At 51.0% G+C, this 19452-nt stretch overlaps 1 protein-coding gene across 2 annotated transcripts in view; it reads left to right on the top strand.

The window, feature by feature from the left end:
* The window catches only part of TNFRSF1B (TNF receptor superfamily member 1B), a 36122-nt gene extending 18229 nt beyond the window's left edge, over positions 1 to 17893 (top strand). The window contains exons 3-10 of one of the 2 annotated variants that reach the window (XM_081491460.1): positions 2113 to 2241; positions 2696 to 2845; positions 3316 to 3409; positions 3821 to 4038; positions 5280 to 5357; positions 5949 to 5983; positions 12058 to 12265; positions 15243 to 17893. In XM_081491460.1, the coding sequence (XP_081347586.1) occupies positions 2113 to 2241; positions 2696 to 2845; positions 3316 to 3409; positions 3821 to 4038; positions 5280 to 5357; positions 5949 to 5983; positions 12058 to 12265; positions 15243 to 15523 (1193 nt within the window). In that variant the 3' untranslated portion in view covers positions 15524 to 17893. The remainder of the gene's footprint in view (positions 1 to 2112; positions 2242 to 2695; positions 2846 to 3315; positions 3410 to 3820; positions 4039 to 5279; positions 5358 to 5948; positions 5984 to 12057; positions 12266 to 15242) is intronic. The other variant, XM_081491461.1, reaches the window with a different exon arrangement.
* Positions 17894 to 19452: the final 1559 nt, after the last annotated feature.

The raw sequence follows: 19452 nt of genomic DNA on the forward strand, positions 1-19452 counted from the left end.
CCTCGCCCTCAGCCTGGATGGGTCCCTGGGCGCCGGTGCCCTGAAGAGACTCAGTGTGTGCGGGGGTTAAGGGGTCAGGGTCATGGCCCTAGACTCTTACTGAGCTCCCTCTGGTTCCATGAATCGACCCCCATGGTCCCTCTTGCTTCTGGGCCATTGCACATGTCGTTCTCTCTGCCTGGCACACTTCCCAGGAACCTTCCCTGGGTGCACTCCCGTTGATCCTTTAGACCTCTGATGGCCCTCTCCTCCAGGAAGCCTGCCCGCACTGCCTGGCCAGATCGGGCTCTTCCTTTGAGCTCCCACTGGCCCTTGGCAGCCCCCATGGCAGCAGCTCTTTTTACACTGTGATCGTGGCCTGGATCTCCTCTGTGGCCCCCACTGTATGCTACTTAGAACAGGGACTGTGTGGCTTGTTCTTTCCTGAATCCCCAGCCCCTGGCACAACACCTGACACATAGCAGGTGCTCTGTGCATATTTGATTGAATCAGTGACTGCTGCCCATTTCACAGGTGGTGAACCTGAGGCCTAATCCCAATTGGGAGAGCCAGGCAGCCCAACTCCCAGGGCTGTCCATCCACTCGTTTGTTTATGTATTCATCCCTGTAATGTTTATAAAGCATCTGCTAAGTGTCAGGCACCGAATGCTGGGAACACGACAGAGAGCAGGGCAGACAAAGTCCTCGCCCTCATGGATTTTGCATCCCAACAGAGGTATAAGACAGATAAACCAATAGAGGGGATAGACATGTGGTCTGTGAAGGAAACAAGACAGGGGAGGGCAGATGGAGGCAGACTGGGGCGTGCTGGTCTACATGGGGTGGTCATGGAAGATCTTTCTGAGGAACTGACTCGTGAGCAGAGATGTGCAGGAGGTGAGTCATGCAGATATATGGGGGAACAGCATTGCAAAGGCCCTGAGGTGTTAGCTTGTTTGGTGCACTTGGAGAACAGCCAGGCCAGTGTGTGTCCCCAAGTGAGTTAGCAGGGACCATGGTAAGGAGTTTAGATTTTATTCTGCAGGATCTAGAAAGCCACTGGAGAGCTTTGAGCCACTAGCTTGAGATGCGGGCAGGCACAAATGTACCTGTCACCATGGCCATTTTAAGAGATCCCAGGGAAGTGACTCTTCTTTCTTCTATTAACTGGCAGAGTCTCTGTAAGGAGGCACTCGAATAGCGCAGTAGTGAAGGTGCAGGATAGGAATGGGGCTCAGAAGAGAAACTTCTTCAAGGTTTGCCTGGGTGTTCTCCATCCCATGGCACATCATCTTTGAGGCCCCCAGGAGTCCCATGGCCTCACCCTTGATAGAATACCAGGGATGACTGCCGCTGCATTTTTTTTTAACCTTTCTCAGATGAAGAATTTCAGCCAACTATAAAGTAGAAAGGATAAGACTTCCCTGGTGGTCCAGTGGTTAAGACTGCCTTCTAATGCAGGGGTTGTGAGTTCCGTCCCTGGTCAGGAAGCTAAGATCCCACATGCCTTGTGGCCAAAAAGCAAAACATGAAACATAAGCAATATTGAACAAATTCAATAAAGACTTTAAAAATGGTAAACATCAAAAAAAATTTTTTTTAATAAACCAGTTCTTACTAAAGTGTTATTGACTGATAATCGGCAGTTCCAATGGTGGAATTCCAAGCACCTGAAAAGAGCAGAAAAGGAAGGGTTAGTCACTTAGTCGTGTCTAACTCTTTGCGACCCCATGGACTATAGCCCACCAGGCTCCTCTGTCTATGGCATTCTCCAGGCACAAATACTGCAGTGAGTAGCCATTGCCTTCTCCAGGGAATCTTCCCAACCCAGGGATCGAACCTGGGTTTCCTGCCTTGCAGGCAGACTCTTTACCATCTAAGCCACCAGGCAAGCCCTAAAAAAGAGCAGAGGGGAAGATATTTTAGGAGCACTTCAGAGTTCAGAGATGGAGTGATGGCTGGTACACGCTAGATGGGAGATAATGCAAGAGTTGAAACTCTATCAAAGAGCCTCCCAACTAGACCTCAGAACTCTGGGGCTCTGGAGGACAGAGGATGAGGCTGGGTCCTGGCAGAAGCCACCCCCTGCCCCACTGCCCTCCTCCATGAGACTCCTGGCCTTCACTTTTTCAGGCTACCGTGTACGGTCTTTATGCAACACGACCTCAGACACCGTATGTGCCTCCTGCGAGAGCAGCACATACACCCAGCTCTGGAACTTGGTCACCGCGTGCTTTAGCTGTAACTCACGCTGCAGCTCTGGTGAGTCGGCTCAGAGTAAGGGGTGGTCCCGGGCATCCTCTCCTGGCCCCCATGAACTCCAGCCCCTTTGCTCTTGAGCTGGCTGGGCTTATTCTAGACCTTTGTTTTCATGCCCGAGGGCACATGTACAGTACAGCACTTCACTGTTTATCAGTGATATTGTTGTCCTCCGTCTCACCACATCCTCTTCAATAGCCCTTTGGGGCCGGCAGGCCGAGAGCAGCAGTGGGGAAACGGTGCCCGTTGTTAGAGTTGAGGAAAGTCGGTGTGCTTGTTCATACTGTGACGGAGACTCTGTGGCCAGCAGTCTTTATGCCCCATCCGGAGGCCGGTGCAGAGGTCTGCTGTCTGTGGGTAGGGCTGGGTGGGGCTGGGTGGAAAGACAGAGTGGGCATGGCGATGGGTGCGGCCAGTGGAGGGAGGCGTGACCCTCGGCCTCTTCTCGTTCCTCTAGACCAGGTGGAAAGTCAAGCCTGCACAACGAAACAGAACCGCATCTGCACCTGCAAGCCGGGCTGGTACTGCACCCTGGGGAGGCAGGAGGGCTGCCGGCTGTGTGCGGCGCTGCGCAAATGCGGCCCCGGCTTCGGCGTGGCCAAACCAGGTATGGGGCCAGAGCCAGAGGTCCTTGGGGTACCCCCTTGGGTCTCTCCTTCCTGGCAACATCATCAGGGCGGCCAGGTGCCAGTTACCTATCTGTCCGCTTGTCCCGACTCATTCTTCCTTCCAGCCCTCCTGATCAGGCACCCCTGTGTGCTAGGCTCTGGGGATCCAGAGATGATCAAATTAAGCCCCAAGCTACTGGAAAGTCAGGTGATGCCCCAGGAAGACAAAGTCACTAGAATTAGTTAAGGACAGACCACCCAGGTGTGCGTGTGTGTATGTGTGTGTGTGTGTGTGTGTGTGTGTGTGTGTGTGTGTGTGTGTGTGTGTGTGTGTGGTGTGAAGGGGTGGAGGTGCAGACAGAATCTCTCACCTCCTCAAACCTCCCTGGGGCTCCATTTCCCCTAGGGCCAAGGCCCACCTTTCCCATAGCATATCTGAAATGGTGACAGTTTCCGATTTTTTGTGAAGGAACCGCAGCAACAAATGTGATGTGCGCTCCCTGTGGCCCGGGGACGTTCTCGGACACAATGTCATCCACGGATACCTGCAGGCCCCACCGGAAGTGAGTGGCTGCATCCCCTGGTTCTGGAGGAACAGGGAGGGGCTGTTCCCTGGGTGATCCTGAGGCCTCCAGCACAGATCAGCTGGGCCACAGTGCGTGGAATCTCCCCAGGTACTTCCTTGGGCGGAGGCATTGCCGAGCCCGCTCCAACGTGAGGACTGGTTTATCTGACAGTGGGCTAGTGGGTCCCTGAACAGCTTGGTGAACAGGAGTTTTGTCCTAGAAGTCAGGGGTGGGGAGCATGGGGATAGGCCGGGTAGGGACAGGAAGGGACGGTCTTGAAAGAGGGCGTGGTATGCAAACCCCTTCCCCTATCCCAGTTGCTGGGCCTCTTGCATGTCAGCCTGGCTCCCACAGGTGAGCCCAGCTCCCCTGAGTTGTTCAGTCCAATCACGCCTTCTCCTCCTGCAGCTGTAGCTCCGTGTCCATTCCTGGTACCGCATCGACAGATGCAGTCTGCACCTCTATGCTCCCCACCCGGGGCCCAGCCACCACAAGATCCCAGCACATGGAGCCGACTCCAGGGCCCAGCACAGCTCCAAGCACCTTCTTCCTCCTCCCAAAAGTCCCAAGTCCTCCAAGTTTCCCAGTGGAACAGCCCAACACAGGGAGCATCTCTCTTCCCATTGGTAAGTCTCAAGAGGTCCCGTTCATCCTTGCTCCCTCCCTTCTGTCTTAGTGTGTGTGTGCTAAATTGCTTCAGTTGTGTCTGACTCTTTGCAACCCCAAGGGCTGTAGCCTGCCAAGCTCCTCTGTCTGTGGGATTTCCCAGTCAAGAATACTGGAATGGGTTGCCATTTCCTCCTCCGGGGGAATCTTCCCAACCCAGGGATTGAACCCACATCTCTTATGTCTCCTGCATTGGCAGCCGACTTCTTTACCACTAATGCCACCTGGGAAGCCCTCTTTTTTTTTTTTTTTTAATAAATTTATTTATTTTAGTTGGGGGCTAATTACTTTACAATGGGAAGCCCTCTTAAGAGTCTTACCAAGAGCTTGTTATGGGCTGGACCCTGTACTCCATCCTGGGATATAGGTAGCATTGAGACTCGCTTTACTCCAAGATTCAGTGATGCCACTAAGAATTCCTGGGTGAGGAGACACAGGGTCCCTGTTTTATCTCAAAGTGGAGATGGTCTTCTGGTTGCCATTTCTGATCAAACACTAGGCTTTGACAGTGGGCTGGGCCAGGTCACCGTGCTGTGGGCTTCCCTTCTGGACTACACCAAAGGGCTCAAACTCGTGGTCCTCAGGCTGAGGGTGGCCCACAGGGATGTTTTCTTTGGTGCATGGATTTTGGTTTGTTTGTTTTGTAATCAAATTTCAGAGTCTCTGCCCTGGGCTTGTCCCTTGTCTGCGACAGCCCCAGTCATCTTTAGTCATTGACTGACCTGGTACATTTGAGTTTCCTTTTTAAAAATTAATTAATTGATTGATTTGGCTGGGGCTTCCCAGGTGATGCTAGTGGTAAAGAACCCACCTGCCAATGCAAGAGATGTAAGAGATGCGGGTTCGTTCCCTGGGTCAGGAAGATCCCCTGGAGAAGGGCATAACAACCCACTCCAGTATTCTTGCCTGGAAAATCCCATAGAGAGAGGAGCCTGGCAGGCTACAGTCCATAGGGTCACACAGAGTCGGACAACACTGAAGCGACTTAGCACGCACGCATTGGGTCGTAGTTGCAACCCTTCGGGCTCTCTAGTTGTGGCATGCTGCCTTAGTTGCTCCAAGCCATGTGGGATCTTAGTTCCCCAACCGAGGATGCAGTCCATGTCCCCTGCTTTACAAAGTAGGTTCTTAACCACTGGACCCCCAGGGAAGTCCCAAGTTTACTTTTTGCAGCTGTTTTGAACTTCTCTTTTCCTTCTAGGACTGATTGTGGGTGTGACAGCATTGGGTCTGCTATTGATAGTCGTCGTGAACTGTGTCATCATGACCCAGAAAAAAAGTAAGATTCTATCCTTCCTTCCTTCCTTCATCCGTTTATTCCCTCATTCGTTCAGGAAGTTTTTCTGGGGGGCCTCCTGTGAGTCCAGCACTGGGCACAGCTTTATGGGTCAGACGGAGCTGGGTCTGGTAAACCCTGTTCTTAGGAGCTTAGAGGGCACTCTGGGGCAGAGGGCACTTCCACTAACTCATCTAGTAAGAGGTGAGATGCTATCAGGGCTGTCCAAGAGGTGGGAGTCCAAGATTCTTGTCTAGGAATTCTGGGGGATTCAGCCCTTATGGAGCAGGTGGCATCTGAGCTGGGCAAGATTTTGATGGAGACATGAGTACAAGAAAGGGCATGCAGAGCAGTGGGGTGTGGTATGGACAAAGTGGGGCAGGCTGAAGAATGGTGGGTGTGGGGGAGGGGAGGGGAGCAATGTCAGGCCAGCTGGAGGGTTGGGAATGGGGGCTTCTGTGTACTTTGTTTGGTAGGTAATTGCTCCCCCTAGGACTGAGCCTACTCTGAAAGCTTCTGCTTGGGCCCCATGCTCCCTCTTAGTTAAAACTAAGGAAGTTGCTCTCTGACTGGTCCCTTCTCTCCTCTCTGCAGAGAAGCCCTTCTGCCTGCAAGGAGATGCCAAGGTGGTGAGTGCCCTTCTGCCTGCCCCTCTGCCTCCACAGTATCCTTCCTGCTGGGCTGGGTTGTCCCATAGGAAGTGGTGAAGTCTCTAGGTTGGTCTGTCCAGCTTCAGGCAAGGTGCAGAGCCCCAGGAGGCTGCAAAAAGACCGGCCAGGGTCTGTTGTGGGGGCTGATAAATGTGGCATCTGAGCTGGGCAAGATTTTGATGGAGATGAGTGCAGGAAGGAAAGGACATGCAGAGCAGCGGGGTGTGGTGTGGACAAAGCAGGGCGGGCTGAAGAATGGTGAGTGTGGGGGAGGGGAGCAATGTTGAGCTTAGATGACCGAGTGTGAAAGGCCACATCAGGGAACAGAAGGGTAAGTGGGGTCAGTGGCAAGCATGTGGTCATGGACCCATGCTGTGATCTTGGGCTGACGTGAAATTGCTCATGGCTGGTTCCTCACTGTTAAGTGCGGACAGTGTCTCAGCCCTGTTTGCAGGGCTGTGCCTTTCACCCAGCTGGCAACAATTCTCAGCATCTCTGTGATGTTTACAAAGCACTTCCACATGGTACAGTGGTTTTCAAACTGCATGCTGGAGTACCCCAGTGTTCCACAAAGGGTCCTGCCTGGGGCAGTGGGCGGGGGTCAACTTTGGGGTCAAGATCAAGGCTAGCGGGCTGGACTCAGGGCCTCCCCCGACTTCAACCAAAGCAGCTCACTTCTGATCATTTTTATGAAGTAGGATCTGTGCAGGGTTTTTGCTAGAAACAGAGCACTGACATGGTATTTCATCATTTCTCCATCAGGAGGGCATTTGGCTGCAAGTAACCAAAAGCTTAAGGGTGACTTCAAAGGGCTGTATTTTCTGTCGGGGTGTTGGTGATTGCTGGAATGATTCAGTTGCATCCTTCTGTGAGGCCAGCAGGACCCCAGGCTCTGCCATCTTTAGTGTTTTGGCTTTTATGCTCTTGCCTTTGGCCTGTGTCATAAGATGGTGATCACCACTGCATATGTGACCTCAAGTCTGAGGCAAGAAAAAGAGGGAAAACAGCCAGATGCCATTTTACAGGAAATCAGACACTTTCCTAGAAGCCCTGGGTACATTTCTTCTTTTGTCTTATTGGCCAAATGGTATCATATGACCACCTCTAGCTGCAAGGGAGGCTGGAAAAGGTGGTATTTTGCTTTTCTAGCCTTTATGGTGGAGGAGAACTAGGGAGAGGGCTTGGAAATGGGTGTGGGGTGAGCTAGTACATGGTGTGTGCTGCAACCCCATGGTGTGTGCTGCCAGGTAGGCAGGGCGGATTTTCTTTTTTTTTGCTTATTTGTTTGTTTTGGATGTGCTGGATCTTAGTTGTGGCATGCAGGATCTTTTGTTGCAGCACATGGGATCTAGTTCTCTGACCAAGGATTGAACCTGGGCTCCCTGCATTGGGAGCACAGAGTGTTAATTACTGGACTGCCAGGGAAGTCCCTAGGGCAGGTTTTTTACCCAAATTTACAGATGAGGAAACAAGACTCCAAGAGTTCCCTCCATGTCCCCTGTCCTGCTAGGGCAGGGCTTCTCAAACTGCCTGCTAATTCTTTGTCACGAGAGGCTGTCCTATATATTATAGCTTTTTCAGTGATATTGTTGGCCTCTCCCTACTCGATGCCAGTAGCACTGCCTCCCAGGAGTGAGAACCAAAGTGTCTCCAGACATTGCAAAATGTTCCTTGGAGGACAGACACCCTCCATTGGGAACCACTGTGCTAGGGGACAGCTCAGCCCTGGTAGCCCAGCACCTGAGGCTTACACAGGATTTTGGACTTGGTAGGGACCAGACTGGTTTCATCTCCTGACTGTCCCAACAAGAAAAGAAGTACAGAGAGGGAAAGTGACTTACCCAAGGTCACACAGCATTATATCTCTGGACTCCTGGCTAGTGCTTTTTGACATGCCCTACAGTGAAAGTGAAAGTCGCTCAGTCATGTGACCCCATGGACTATACAGTCCATGAAATTCTCCAGGACAGAATACTGGAGTGGGTAGCCATTCGCTTCCTTCTCCAGGGGATCTTCCCAACCCAGGGATCAAACACAGGTCTCCCACATTGCAGGCAGATTCCAGCTGAGCCACCAGGGAAGCCAGACAGAAACACTGGTTTGGAGGTAGAAACTATTTCTCATTCCTCCAGTGTGCCAATGCCATGCCCTCCTTTTTCTGTCTTCAGTTCAGTGATGCTGGAAGCTGATACGTTGTGGCCAATAGAACAAGTGTGCCCTCTAAGCTCCACCCCAGCACCCAGCTGCCACTTTCTCTTTCTTGGACTGAGTATTTCCCAATCTTTGGTGCAATAAAGCTGCCCCAGGTGTGGCCCAGAGCCCCCACTTCCCCTTTCTGTTTGCTCAGTTTTGTGTTTACCAAGTGTGAACAACTCCACTGCTGTTTGTTGAGTGCTATTGCCAGTGGAGCCCAGGGGTGTGCTGGTAACTGGCCCTCTGGGTGGGGGAGGACACAAACCCTGATTTGTAGTTTGCTCATTTCTGTGTTATAAACACTCCCACCATGACTGATTTCAGGAAGCTACTTACTGAACGTAAAGTTGGAAAGAAACACACATAGGTCTGGGCTGGTTCCAGCACCTCACTGGCTGAGCCCCAGCCAGGCCCTGCGTCCTCACCCACAGCCCTGTGAGGTACAGGGTGTCATCACCCCACTTCACAGTTGAGCAAACTGAGGTTCAGGGAGCTTCAGTTATCAGCATGAGGTTAGACCACTAGCTGAATGGCAGAGCCCAGGTGTGAAACTCATTCTGAATCTGCAGGGCTTGTATTTACCCACCCTCCTGTTTGCCCAGAGAAGACATTCAGAATTGTTCCAGGCATCCCTGTCCCCAGCAGGGACTGCCCTCAGAGGTTGATCTTCAATCCCTTCAGTCCCCGGGCTTGCACCCCTGCCCTGACCCCTGTGCTCAGCCTGCACCCGACTCCGTTCCTCAGCCTCCTGGCAGTGGTCCTGTTAACAGCTGCCTAGTAATGCTCCTGGCCAGACCAGTGGGGGTTGAGAGCACACTGACTCAGCACCGCCCTTCCTGGTAACATCATTGCGTGGCGAGACAGTAGCTTCCCTTTGTTCAGAAAAGACCAGCATAACTATGTGTATGAGCTCAGTCACCCCCACAGACATGCTCATCCACAGGCTCTCATTTCATAAAGAGGGTGATGTTTATGAGATGCTGAGCATGGGCCAGGCACAGTACTGAGTGTTGCTTAGCCTCATAGCCGTGCTGCAACCCAGGCAGTGTGGTTGTTGCCCTGATTTTACAGCCCAGGCATCTTGGGCTCAGAGAAGTTAAGTAACTTTCCCAAAGTCACACAGCAAATGAGTGGCCCGAGACACAGACCCAGGAGTGCCTCTTTTCACCACCTCCAGCACACACGCTAGTTGCACCACTCACAGTCATGCATACTTGCTCTCCACACATAGAGACACACATGTGGGATACTTCAGACATTTTCCCACCTATACATACTGGCATGGGAGCTTCAGGGACACACTCTCACACACACAGACAGACACAGGCCAGCCAGCAGCTCTGCCAGGGTCTCTGCTCCTGCCCACGGCAGGGCCAGGCTGGGACATGACGAGGAGACTAACTGGGATCCTGTTTGTTGAATGAACCCCCTCGGTACCCCCCCCCATACCTCCCTGGGGTGCCAGCCCAGGACTCAGAATGTATCAGCTCCACTCAGAGTCTGCCTGAACTTTGCAACTCGTGGCTTTGGGGGAGGAAGGCAGGCTGTGACCTTTGGGGGTTTCTGTTCTGCCTGGCCCTTACCACCAGCAGAAAGGCGGGACACAGGCTGAAAAGCCCCTTCTCTGGGGGATGTGAGGGATGACCTTTGGATATTTCTTCTCCCGTTCCTGCTCCACCGCCTGTCCACACTCAATGCAGGGTCAGGGGTGGGGTCCAATACCAAGGTCAGACCATCTGAGCGAAGAAAGGTTCAGAATGAACTTGAAATGCACTCCCTTCCTCCAAAGTCGAGGGTGGTGAGCCAGGGAGACAAGCCTCAGTTGGAAGCACGCAGCTGTGGTACACCGAGCGGGGCTCCCCCTGCCCCTGCCATGGACCCGCTGTGGGATACTAAGGGACTCACCCATTCTGGGCCTCCGTGGCCTCACAGGGACTGCTTTCAAAGGATCCTCCTAGCCTGAAAGTCTGTGAGCTTTCCTTCGGATATGCAGGGTTCAGTGGGTGCTGGGGGCCGGGGGCTATGCAGATTGGCACCTGAGTCCTTCCTGTGTTCTCCACCTCTGACCCCACCTCCCCCACCCTGCCAGGCTGTGTCCTTCTAGCACTCATTCACCTCAGTTCTCAATCTACCCTGGACCTTCTCATCCTGGATAGGGGGTGAGAATGTGGCCCCTCGGTCTTTTTCTTTCTAGAATCCAGTGATCGCCCGGAACCCTAAGGCAAGGGCTTGTGCACCTGGTCAGCTGTAGACAGGTAGCCAACCACCTCAGAGTGAAATTTCTCGCACAGGTGTCTGAAAATGGGGCACCTTGTCTTGAGCTTCCAGGGACAGAACCCCAAACACCCAAGAAAGACGTTGTAGGTTTTAGCCCAGATGCACCGTGTCCTAACTGTGTGACCTAGGGCAAGTAACTCAACCTCTCTGGGCCTTGGCTTCTTTATCTGCAAAGCGAGGATAACATTGGGCTGTATAGATAATGTCTGGAAAGGCTTCAGCACAGTGCTTGGCATTGGATGGATTCGTGTCAGCTAATACTTTATTATGGTTGTTGTGACTTGTGTTTTAGAAGAAAAAGATGGAGAATCACAGAACAGCTTGGGGAATGGAATCTGCAAAGTGTCACTGAGACAGCAAGACTGAGAGCCCTAAATGAGAGGACTGTCTACACTGGATTGAGGGCCAGCAGACTTTTTCTGTAAAGGTCCAGACAGTCAATATCATAGGCTTTTTGGATCCTCTGGCCTCTATTATTGCTTCTCAGTTCTGACATTGCAGTGGGAAAGTAGCCACAGACACAACTTTAACAAATGGGGGTGGCTGTGTGCCAAGAAAACTATATTTATGGACACCAGTGTTTGAACTTCACGTAACTTCATATCATGAAATATTGTTCCTTAAATATTTTTTCAACCATTTAAAAATGTAAAAACCATTCTTAGCTCACAGCCTGTACAGAAACAGCAGCAGACTAGACTTGGCCCATGGCAGTAGTTTGCTAAGCCCTAATTTTTAAAAAAAAATTTATTTATTTCGACTGTGCTGGTCTTCGTTGCTATGCACGGGCTTTCTCTAGTTACAGAGAGGGGGCTGCTCTCTAGCTCTGGTGCTCTGGCTTCTTGTTTTGGTAACTTCTCTTATTGTGGAGCATGGGCTCTAGGCACGTGGGCTTCAGTAGTTGCGGCTTGTTGCTCTGTGGCATGTGGAATATTCCTGGACCAGGGATCGAACCCGTGTTCCCTGCATTGGCAGGTGAATTCTCAACCACTGGACCCCCAGGGAAGTCCAGAGCCCTGATTTAACAAACTCTTGATGGGTGCTTAATATGTAACAGGCATTGTTGTTAGTGCTTTACAAAACTTCAGTCGTTTAATCTTCCCAATAACCCTGGGAGGTGGCTTTATTATTCATTTCTAGAGGAAAAAATAGAGGAACAGAGAGGTTAAGTAACTTGTCCAAAGTTGCAGAGCTAGTCAGTGATGGAGTTGTGGTTTGCACACTTATGATCTGGTTCCAGGGTCTGTGCCCTTGGCTGCTGGGCTGAGCCATATCACCCCGTGACCTCAGGAGAGTCACTCTTCTTATCTGGGCCTCTGCTTCTTTATGCAAAATGAAGGTGAAAACCCTGCCTCACCTCTCAGACTGTTCAGTAAACAGGGCCATGTGGCCCCTGCCCTCCTAGGGCTCACACTCCAGAGGTTAATCACAGAAGCCACAGAGAATCACACGTCCTAAAAGTGCTGTGCGTGGAGAGAAGGTGCAGAAGTGCCGTATAAACTGTGAAGTGCTGATGGTGGTGAGAGGGACGAGGGGGCGAGGAGCCAGCTGATGGGTTCCCCGCCCCCTTCCTCCCCATGCAGCCACACCTGCCTGCCAACAAGGCCCAAGGTGCCCCAGGCCCTGAGCAACAGCACCTGCTGACCACGGCGCCAAGCTCCAGCAGCAGCTCCTTGGAGAGCTCAACCAGCACCACAGACAAGGCGGTGCCCACCAGATGCCAGATGCAGGCACCAGGCGTGGAGAAGGCTGGCACGTCGGGGGAGGCTCGGACCAGCTGCGGCAGCTCAGGTAAGAGGCGGAACCCCCCCACCCCCACCCCCACCGGCTTCATCCCCTGTATCCCCCCCACCCCCGCCACCACGTTTCTTCCTGGTTTTGTCTGAGCCAACTAGTCCTGGGCCGCCCCTGCGGGACACTGGATGCCCTGCACCAACAGGCTGGGCTCCCCTCCAGCCTCCCTTCCACCACCCTTTCAAGTGCAACTGAACCACAGGCTTCTTTCTGTTTTTGGAGCCCACCGAGTGCCTCCAACCCTTGCCCTGTGTGTTCTCCCACCAGGAGCACCCTTCCTTCTAAACCATTTCAGATTGTCCTTTGAGTCCTTGGTATCCAGGCAGGGAGTCTTCTTATAGAATACATATAATATGTAAAATAACATATAACAATATTATATTTCAATGCTATGTTCTGTAAATATTGCATATCATATATTAAGAAAATATTGATCTATATTAATGTTATATAAAATATATTATATATAGCACATAATACAATATTATGCCTTCCCAGGTGGCTCAGTGGTAAAGAACCCTCCTGCAAAGCAGGAGACACAGGTTCAATCCCTTGGTTGGGAAAATCCTCCTGGAGAAGGAAATGGCAACTCACTCCAAGTATTCTTGCCTGGGAAATCCCGTGGACAGAGGAGCCTGGTGAGCTACAGTCCATGGGGTCGCAAAGAGTTGGACATGACTTAGTGACTAAATAATAACAACAACAATAATATGATATTATATTTATATGAGTGTTATATCACTATATTAATATTCTAAACTAATGCTATATATAATATATAGCATATAACAATATTATATATTAATATTATAACGTCTCAATTATATAATATTTATTGTATATTATGTGTTATATTGTATTTTATATAGGATATTACTATATATGGTATATATAATGTATTTATTAATACATGATATTAATATTGCATTTTAATATATCATTATATTATATGTGCTAAGCCACTTCAGTCATGTCCTACTCTTTGCCACCCCATGAACTGTACCCTGCCAGGCTCCTCTGTCCATGGGTTTTCTCAGGCAAGATTACTGGAGTGGGTTACCATTTCCTTCTCCAGGGGATATTCCTGATCCAGGGATCAAACCTGAGTCTCCTGCTTGGCAGGCAGATTCTTTACCACTGAGCTACCTGGGAAGCCCCTATTATATATTATAGTTATATTATTACTATATAGTGCATTGTGTTTCCTCATCCTATCAGATGAGGAAACTGAGGCCCAGAGATTAAACAGCTTATTCAAGGGCACGCCCAAGAAACAGAAGAGCCAGAAGTCACCCCTGGGCTCTTGGGGGACAGGGTTGGGCTGAATGAGTAGATGATACCCCTGGTCTGCACCCACTGTACCTATTGTCTGGTCCCTTTGGGCCTGAGGCATCAGGACTGTGGAGCCTGTGTGGGGTCTGGAGAAGCCTGTGCCCGCTTACAGTCTGCATTTTGCTCTAGACCATTTTGTCTAGACCTGGTCTGTGACTACTGTCATCCCTGGTGGGTATTGGCAGTGCCCACATTGGACGAGGCCCCTGGATGGAGTCCTGCAGAAAGCCTGGGGCTTCCTTGGGCATGTTTTGTACTGAGAGGCCAAGCCCACTGGCCTGCATCTCCCCTGTCACCTGGTAGTGCTGGCTGGCAGGTCAAGGAATGACCGTGAACTTGGGTCATTCCTAGATGCCTTCCCAGCAGTTCTGGTGCTGTGAGACTCTGAGCAGGCTCCTTAACCCACTGAGTTTCCTGGTCTAGAGGTGAGCATGGCATCTCCTGGGCAGGACTGTGACAGCCTTCCCTCCCTGCCACCTGACTCGGGGACTGGCTGGAAACTTCTAGTTTCCCATTATAGCCCACCCTCATCAGTGTGAGGCCTTGTCAGTGCCCCCACCGCAGCCTGAGAACTCCCCAGTTAAGGACTGGGTCAGTGCCTGCAACATAGCCAGAGGCCCTAAACATTTGTCAAATGAATAAATGAGATCCAAACATAAACTCTTGTCTTTGCCCATCTCTTAGATTCATCTTCCTGCATTCTTAGCGACACCTCTTCCACTCCCAACCTGGTGTGGCTTCCTCTTTGGAGACCCGTGTCTTTGTCTGCCTACCCCATTTACCCTCTGTCTCTTCTCTGTTCCCCTCCTGAATCTCTGGCCTCCACACCCCACTTCTCTCCCTCTCACCCAACACTTCTCCTCACTATGGGAACAGGTAAACCTCAGGTCTTTGCCCTCTCCTGCTCCCCTGTCTGCCCCCGCAGTGTCTCAGTCACGATATGCAAAGGCCATGGTGACGCTGGGTGACATTTGGGTGCTGTGAAGGCACAGCGTGGAAATTTCCTTCCACCCCGTGATTTCAGCTCCCCATTCCCACCCCTGCCTCTTTGGGGCTGCGTTTTTTTGTTTTTACTTCGTTAATGCTTTTTATTTGTTATTTTTATTTTTTTCAGTCTTATTTTTTTTGCAGTGAATTTAAAAAAAATTTTTTTTTTAATTGAAACTTTTTGTTTTCTATTGGGGGTATATCAATATAGATTCTTTTTCATTTCTATTGGGGTATCACAATGTTGTGATAGTTTCAGGTGAACAGTGAAGGGACTCAGCCATACATATACGTGTATCCATTCTCCCCCGAAGTCCCTGCTCATCCAGGCTGCCGCAAGTTCTGATTCTTTGTGGGGAGTGTGTTTTGTTCTTCAGACACCTTCTCTTGCCTTATGTGGTTGGCACCTTCCATCTATGGGGTAAATCGGGCAGGATATTCTTATTTGACAAATGAAGAAACTGAGGCACATGAAGGTTCAAGCAGCTTGTCCAAGAGTACACAGCAAAGCTGGGCTAGCACAGGGGCCTGTGCTCCTGGCCCAGGGCTCTTTCCGCACGTGTCTGAATCTGCCCCTTGGGCAGGAGACAGGCTGTGAAGACACTCCTCTCTCCAAGAATCCCCCACTGACCACCTTCTTCTGTCTTGTGTTCAGCAGAGGCATCTTCTGGTGGCCACGGGACCCAGGTCAACGTCACCTGCATTGTCAATGTTTGCAGCAGCCCCGATCACAGCTCGCAGTGCCCTTCCCAGGCCAGCTCCACAAGGGACACAGACCCCAGCACCCCCAACTCCCCGAAAGAGGAGCAGGTCCCCTTCTCCAAGGAGGAACGCCCCTTTCAGTCCCACCAGGGTGCTCCAGAGACTCTGCTACAGGGCCTGGAGGAGAAGCCCCTGCCGCTCGGTGTGCCTGATGCAGGAATGAAGCCCAGTTAACCCAGCTGGCCGTGGGCTGTGTCACCGTCAAGGAGGGGGCCAACCTCTGGTGCTTCTCCGCCCCTTTCTTCCCCCAGGACTTTGGCTCTTTCTGGGCCAAATTCCTTTGTGCACAGCCTCAGCCTTCCTCTCACCTGCAGGCAGAAGAATGAGGCAGGGAGAGTCATGACGTGTCCTGTCTTGGTGTGTGTCTAACTTGGAAGGCTGGCGGACAAATGTGCTGGGCAGCCTGGGACAAGCCCTTGCCTCTCTGAGAGCCACCCCCCAGCCGGTCCTGCAGTCTTGGCTTCTGGAGCCCTTGTTGTTTTGGGGTTTTATTATTATTATTTTTTAATCCCTGGACTCGACTCGGCTCTGGCTTCCTGTCAGGGAAAAAGGATGCTGTGTGTATCAGTGGAGAGAGATAGTGGAGAAAGGACAGGCCTTTAGCCTGAATGGGAGACTGCAGGATGGTCCCAGTGAGGGTGGGCAGGTGTCATTAAGTCAGATGGTTCTATATGAGGAGGGGGTGGCGACCTCTATAAGGGTCCCCCAGGTTAGCTTAGGACCCTGGGCAGCACCACCTCCAAATCTACTTCTGCTATCTCCATCTCATACCATGGACTAAAAACTGGATGCCCAGAGGGCCGGGGCAGGCAGCCTTCTGAATGAGTGCTGTGACCTGGTTAAGATTGCAAACCTCTAACTGGAAATCTTCCAGTTTAAACTTGTGGCAATTAAAAAAAAAAAAAGCACCATGATGCAGACAAACAAGCCACAGTGTAACAAAGCCAGACTCAGAGTTTGCATCCTCTACCTTTGACCTTCACTCCCATTTATCCACAGTGCCTGCTTCCCCTCCCCCACTGTCTGGTGTGGGGCTCCAAGGCCACACCTTTTCCTATTAGGGAATTTCAGGAACTGGAGATGATTGAGGCCCCGCAGCCATCTCCTCCTACCTCAGCCTGGACCTTCCTCTTTTGCCTCCCAAAGGGGTGTACCTATTTCTCTGGACGCCCCCTCCCGCTGTACCTGAAGTCCCAGGTCCCAGTGGAGCCTCAGAGCCACTTTGGTACTGTGCCCACCAAGATCCTGGGTGGACATGAGATGCTGAGAGCCAGTCTTGTGACTGCGTGTCTGTGTTGTATATTGTGGTCCCATGTGGCCCTTGTTGTCAGGTCAAATGGCCTTCCGGGAACTGAAGTACTGAAGCCAACACTTGGGCCGACGGATTCTTCCCCATTAAGGAGTACCCCCACTCCCCCAAATATATGCCCAGGCCCTGCAGACAGTGGACAAGTGAGGCCTTAACCAGATTCTGGAAGGAAGGGGGATGGGGGCCTCCTTGAGAAGACAGCTGGATCCCATATACTTGGATCCCTTGTTGAAAAATTCCACTGAACTTGAACTTGGCAGCTGAACTTTTAGAGGGTAGGAGAAGCCCAGCCATTACCCTGGAGTGAAGAAAGACTTCCCACGCTGGGGTCAAGATGTCCCCGTGCCTGGACTGGCCAGAGTCTCCAACCCCATTGGACACTTTACGACCGTGGAGCACTTCTGCCCCCTGGTGGACTGTTGTGGGAAGACCTCAGGCTTCCTTGCTGTCACCCACGCAGAGCGGGGATGAATTAGGAGACTCTTTCTGGGTGTGGCCTCATTTTGTTACCAGAGTGGCCACTAGACCCTTGGTCAAAACCCATCGACCCCCTCCTTTGAACAGGAACTCACATATACCTTTAAGTCACAGGGTCCAGACACGAAGAAAGAAACTATAGGAAGAGAAAAATAAAAACTGAATAGAACCAGCTGAAACCAAGATGGAGATGCATCTGACCTCCCGCAGACCTCGAGTCTCAGTTGACACTGATTTTACTACATTAGCTACTAAATGATATACCTACCAGTCGCCATGACCAGAAATCACTGACCAAAAAAGGACAGAAAAGAGGTGGCACCCCATTTCTAGGAAAACCCTGCCTCTTTCCCAGAAAACGAGAGCATTTGCCTCCCCATCATTCCTCGCACTCTTCCCCTCATTGTTCTTAACAGCAAATCTGGCTCCCCATCAAGGCGAGAAGTTCGTTTATGAACGGTTAATAAGTTCCCACTTCTCCATTCTCTGACCAATGAATAAAGCTTGTGCTGGTGTAATCTCAGTTTCCATTTTGGGTTTGGTTGTGTGAACCCAAACAGGAAAAGAACCTTCTCTGCCAAGGAAGGGGGCTGTGGCCAGGCGAGGGCCCAAGTGCTGGAGGGAAGTCCATTTGACCTAACTGATAACAGTTTGCCCAGCTTGTGGGCTTGTGTTGATCCCAAGGACAAGGAGAGTTTGCACTGCATGTATCCTGGACAGCATTCCTGCTTACAAATAAACCTTTTATTTGTTTTTTACTTTGACTGCTGGCTCTGTCTTCAGGTCTGAGCTGGGGTGTGTCCTTGGTCCTGGTGCCTGTCACCAAGGTAAGGGGGAGAATGGGTCTTGGCCACTGGAGTCTGACAAGTCCATTCTTTGCTGGACCCCAGAAGCACCCCCATTACAGCTGCCCTTGCCGAGAGCCTGGCCACTTCCTCAGGCATGGAATGGACAGTGCTTTTTGTCCAAAACCACCCAGCTGGCCCCCAAATAGGCCTTCAACACATATCCCATCCATCTCCTTGGTCTCCTCAGCCCTCCCTTGGGGTTGGGGTGGTCTCTGCAGGTCTGCTCATGCATGTGCAGCCCCCTTACTCACTCAGGGGAACAAGACTCTGGCCTCCAGGAGGCCCCAATCACTGGGTACTCCAATTGTAAGCAGATAAGTTAGGGCTCCTTGGAGAAAGAGAACCAGGCATGGCTTTCTTGACAGAAGAGAAACCATTTTGTGAGCTTGAGTCAAGCCACAATGCTTGTGCTTGTACCGGCCTCAGTAACTAATGATCTTAGGGAACAGGAGAATGGAGAAACAAAGGACTGTTATAGGGCAAGAGAAGTGACGATAGCAAAGATGATGTAACAGTTCTAAAGACCCTCAGTTCTGTTTCACTGGTAAAGATTAGCCTGAAATGCTCAACTACCAGATCAACTAGAACCTGAGGGATGATGATGTTGACCTTTTCTGACCATTGTGACTTCAATCAACTTAGACTCAACTTAAAAACTTAGACTCTGCCTACAGCCCAGGCCCCTTGATGAGTATATGTGTGACTTTAGCTTAAAACTTTCCCAAGTTTTCTATTCAGGGGGACATTACTTGGGGGAAGCTCTCTGGTGTTCTTACTTACTGCAAATAATCATAAATCCTTCCTGGGACTTCTCTGGAGGCCCAGTGATTAAGACATCTAACTCCCAATGCAGTGGGCGCAGGTTCGATCCCCAGCTGGGGAACTCAGATACTGTATGCCACTCAGCACAGCCAAAAATAAATAAAGAAATAAAAATAAAAATGTAAATACATAAAAATAAAAGGGAGAAATTGAAGTAATAATAAATACTTCCTTCTCCTGATCTTTGACTTGGTTGTGTCTTTTGGTTCAACACTCACCAAGAGGTAAACTTAGTTTTTGGGTAACAAGCGAGCACAGGGCCTGGAAGCAGAGGAGGGCCCTGGCCACAGCCAGGGGCTCAAGGGGAGGGCTCCTAAGACATGAGCAGGAGTTTTCCAGAAAAAAGGATTCGGAGGCGGTTGCCAGCAAAGGGGTTTCCTTATGTCAGTGCCTGAAGGGGAGAGAGACTCTGGCCCATGAATTCATTCAGCCTCCTTCCCTGCTCTCCGACACTCTTTAGTCGTGTCCGACTCTGTGCGACTCTCTCACTAGACCCGTTTTTATTGTTGGTGATTTCTTGGACTTCCTACTGATGCCAAAAACTCAGCCTCTGTGCACCAGTGCCAAATCAAATCTCAGAGTTTTGGGTGAAGTAGAAAACAATAGCTTTATTGCTTAGCCAGGCAAAGGGGGACACAGCCAGCTCG

Source organism: Giraffa tippelskirchi, chromosome 5 (assembly GCF_054371585.1).
Source record: "Giraffa tippelskirchi isolate mGirTip1 chromosome 5, T2T-mGirTip1v1.2.pri, whole genome shotgun sequence".
In the NCBI taxonomy this organism is placed as follows: domain Eukaryota; kingdom Metazoa; phylum Chordata; class Mammalia; order Artiodactyla; family Giraffidae; genus Giraffa; species Giraffa tippelskirchi.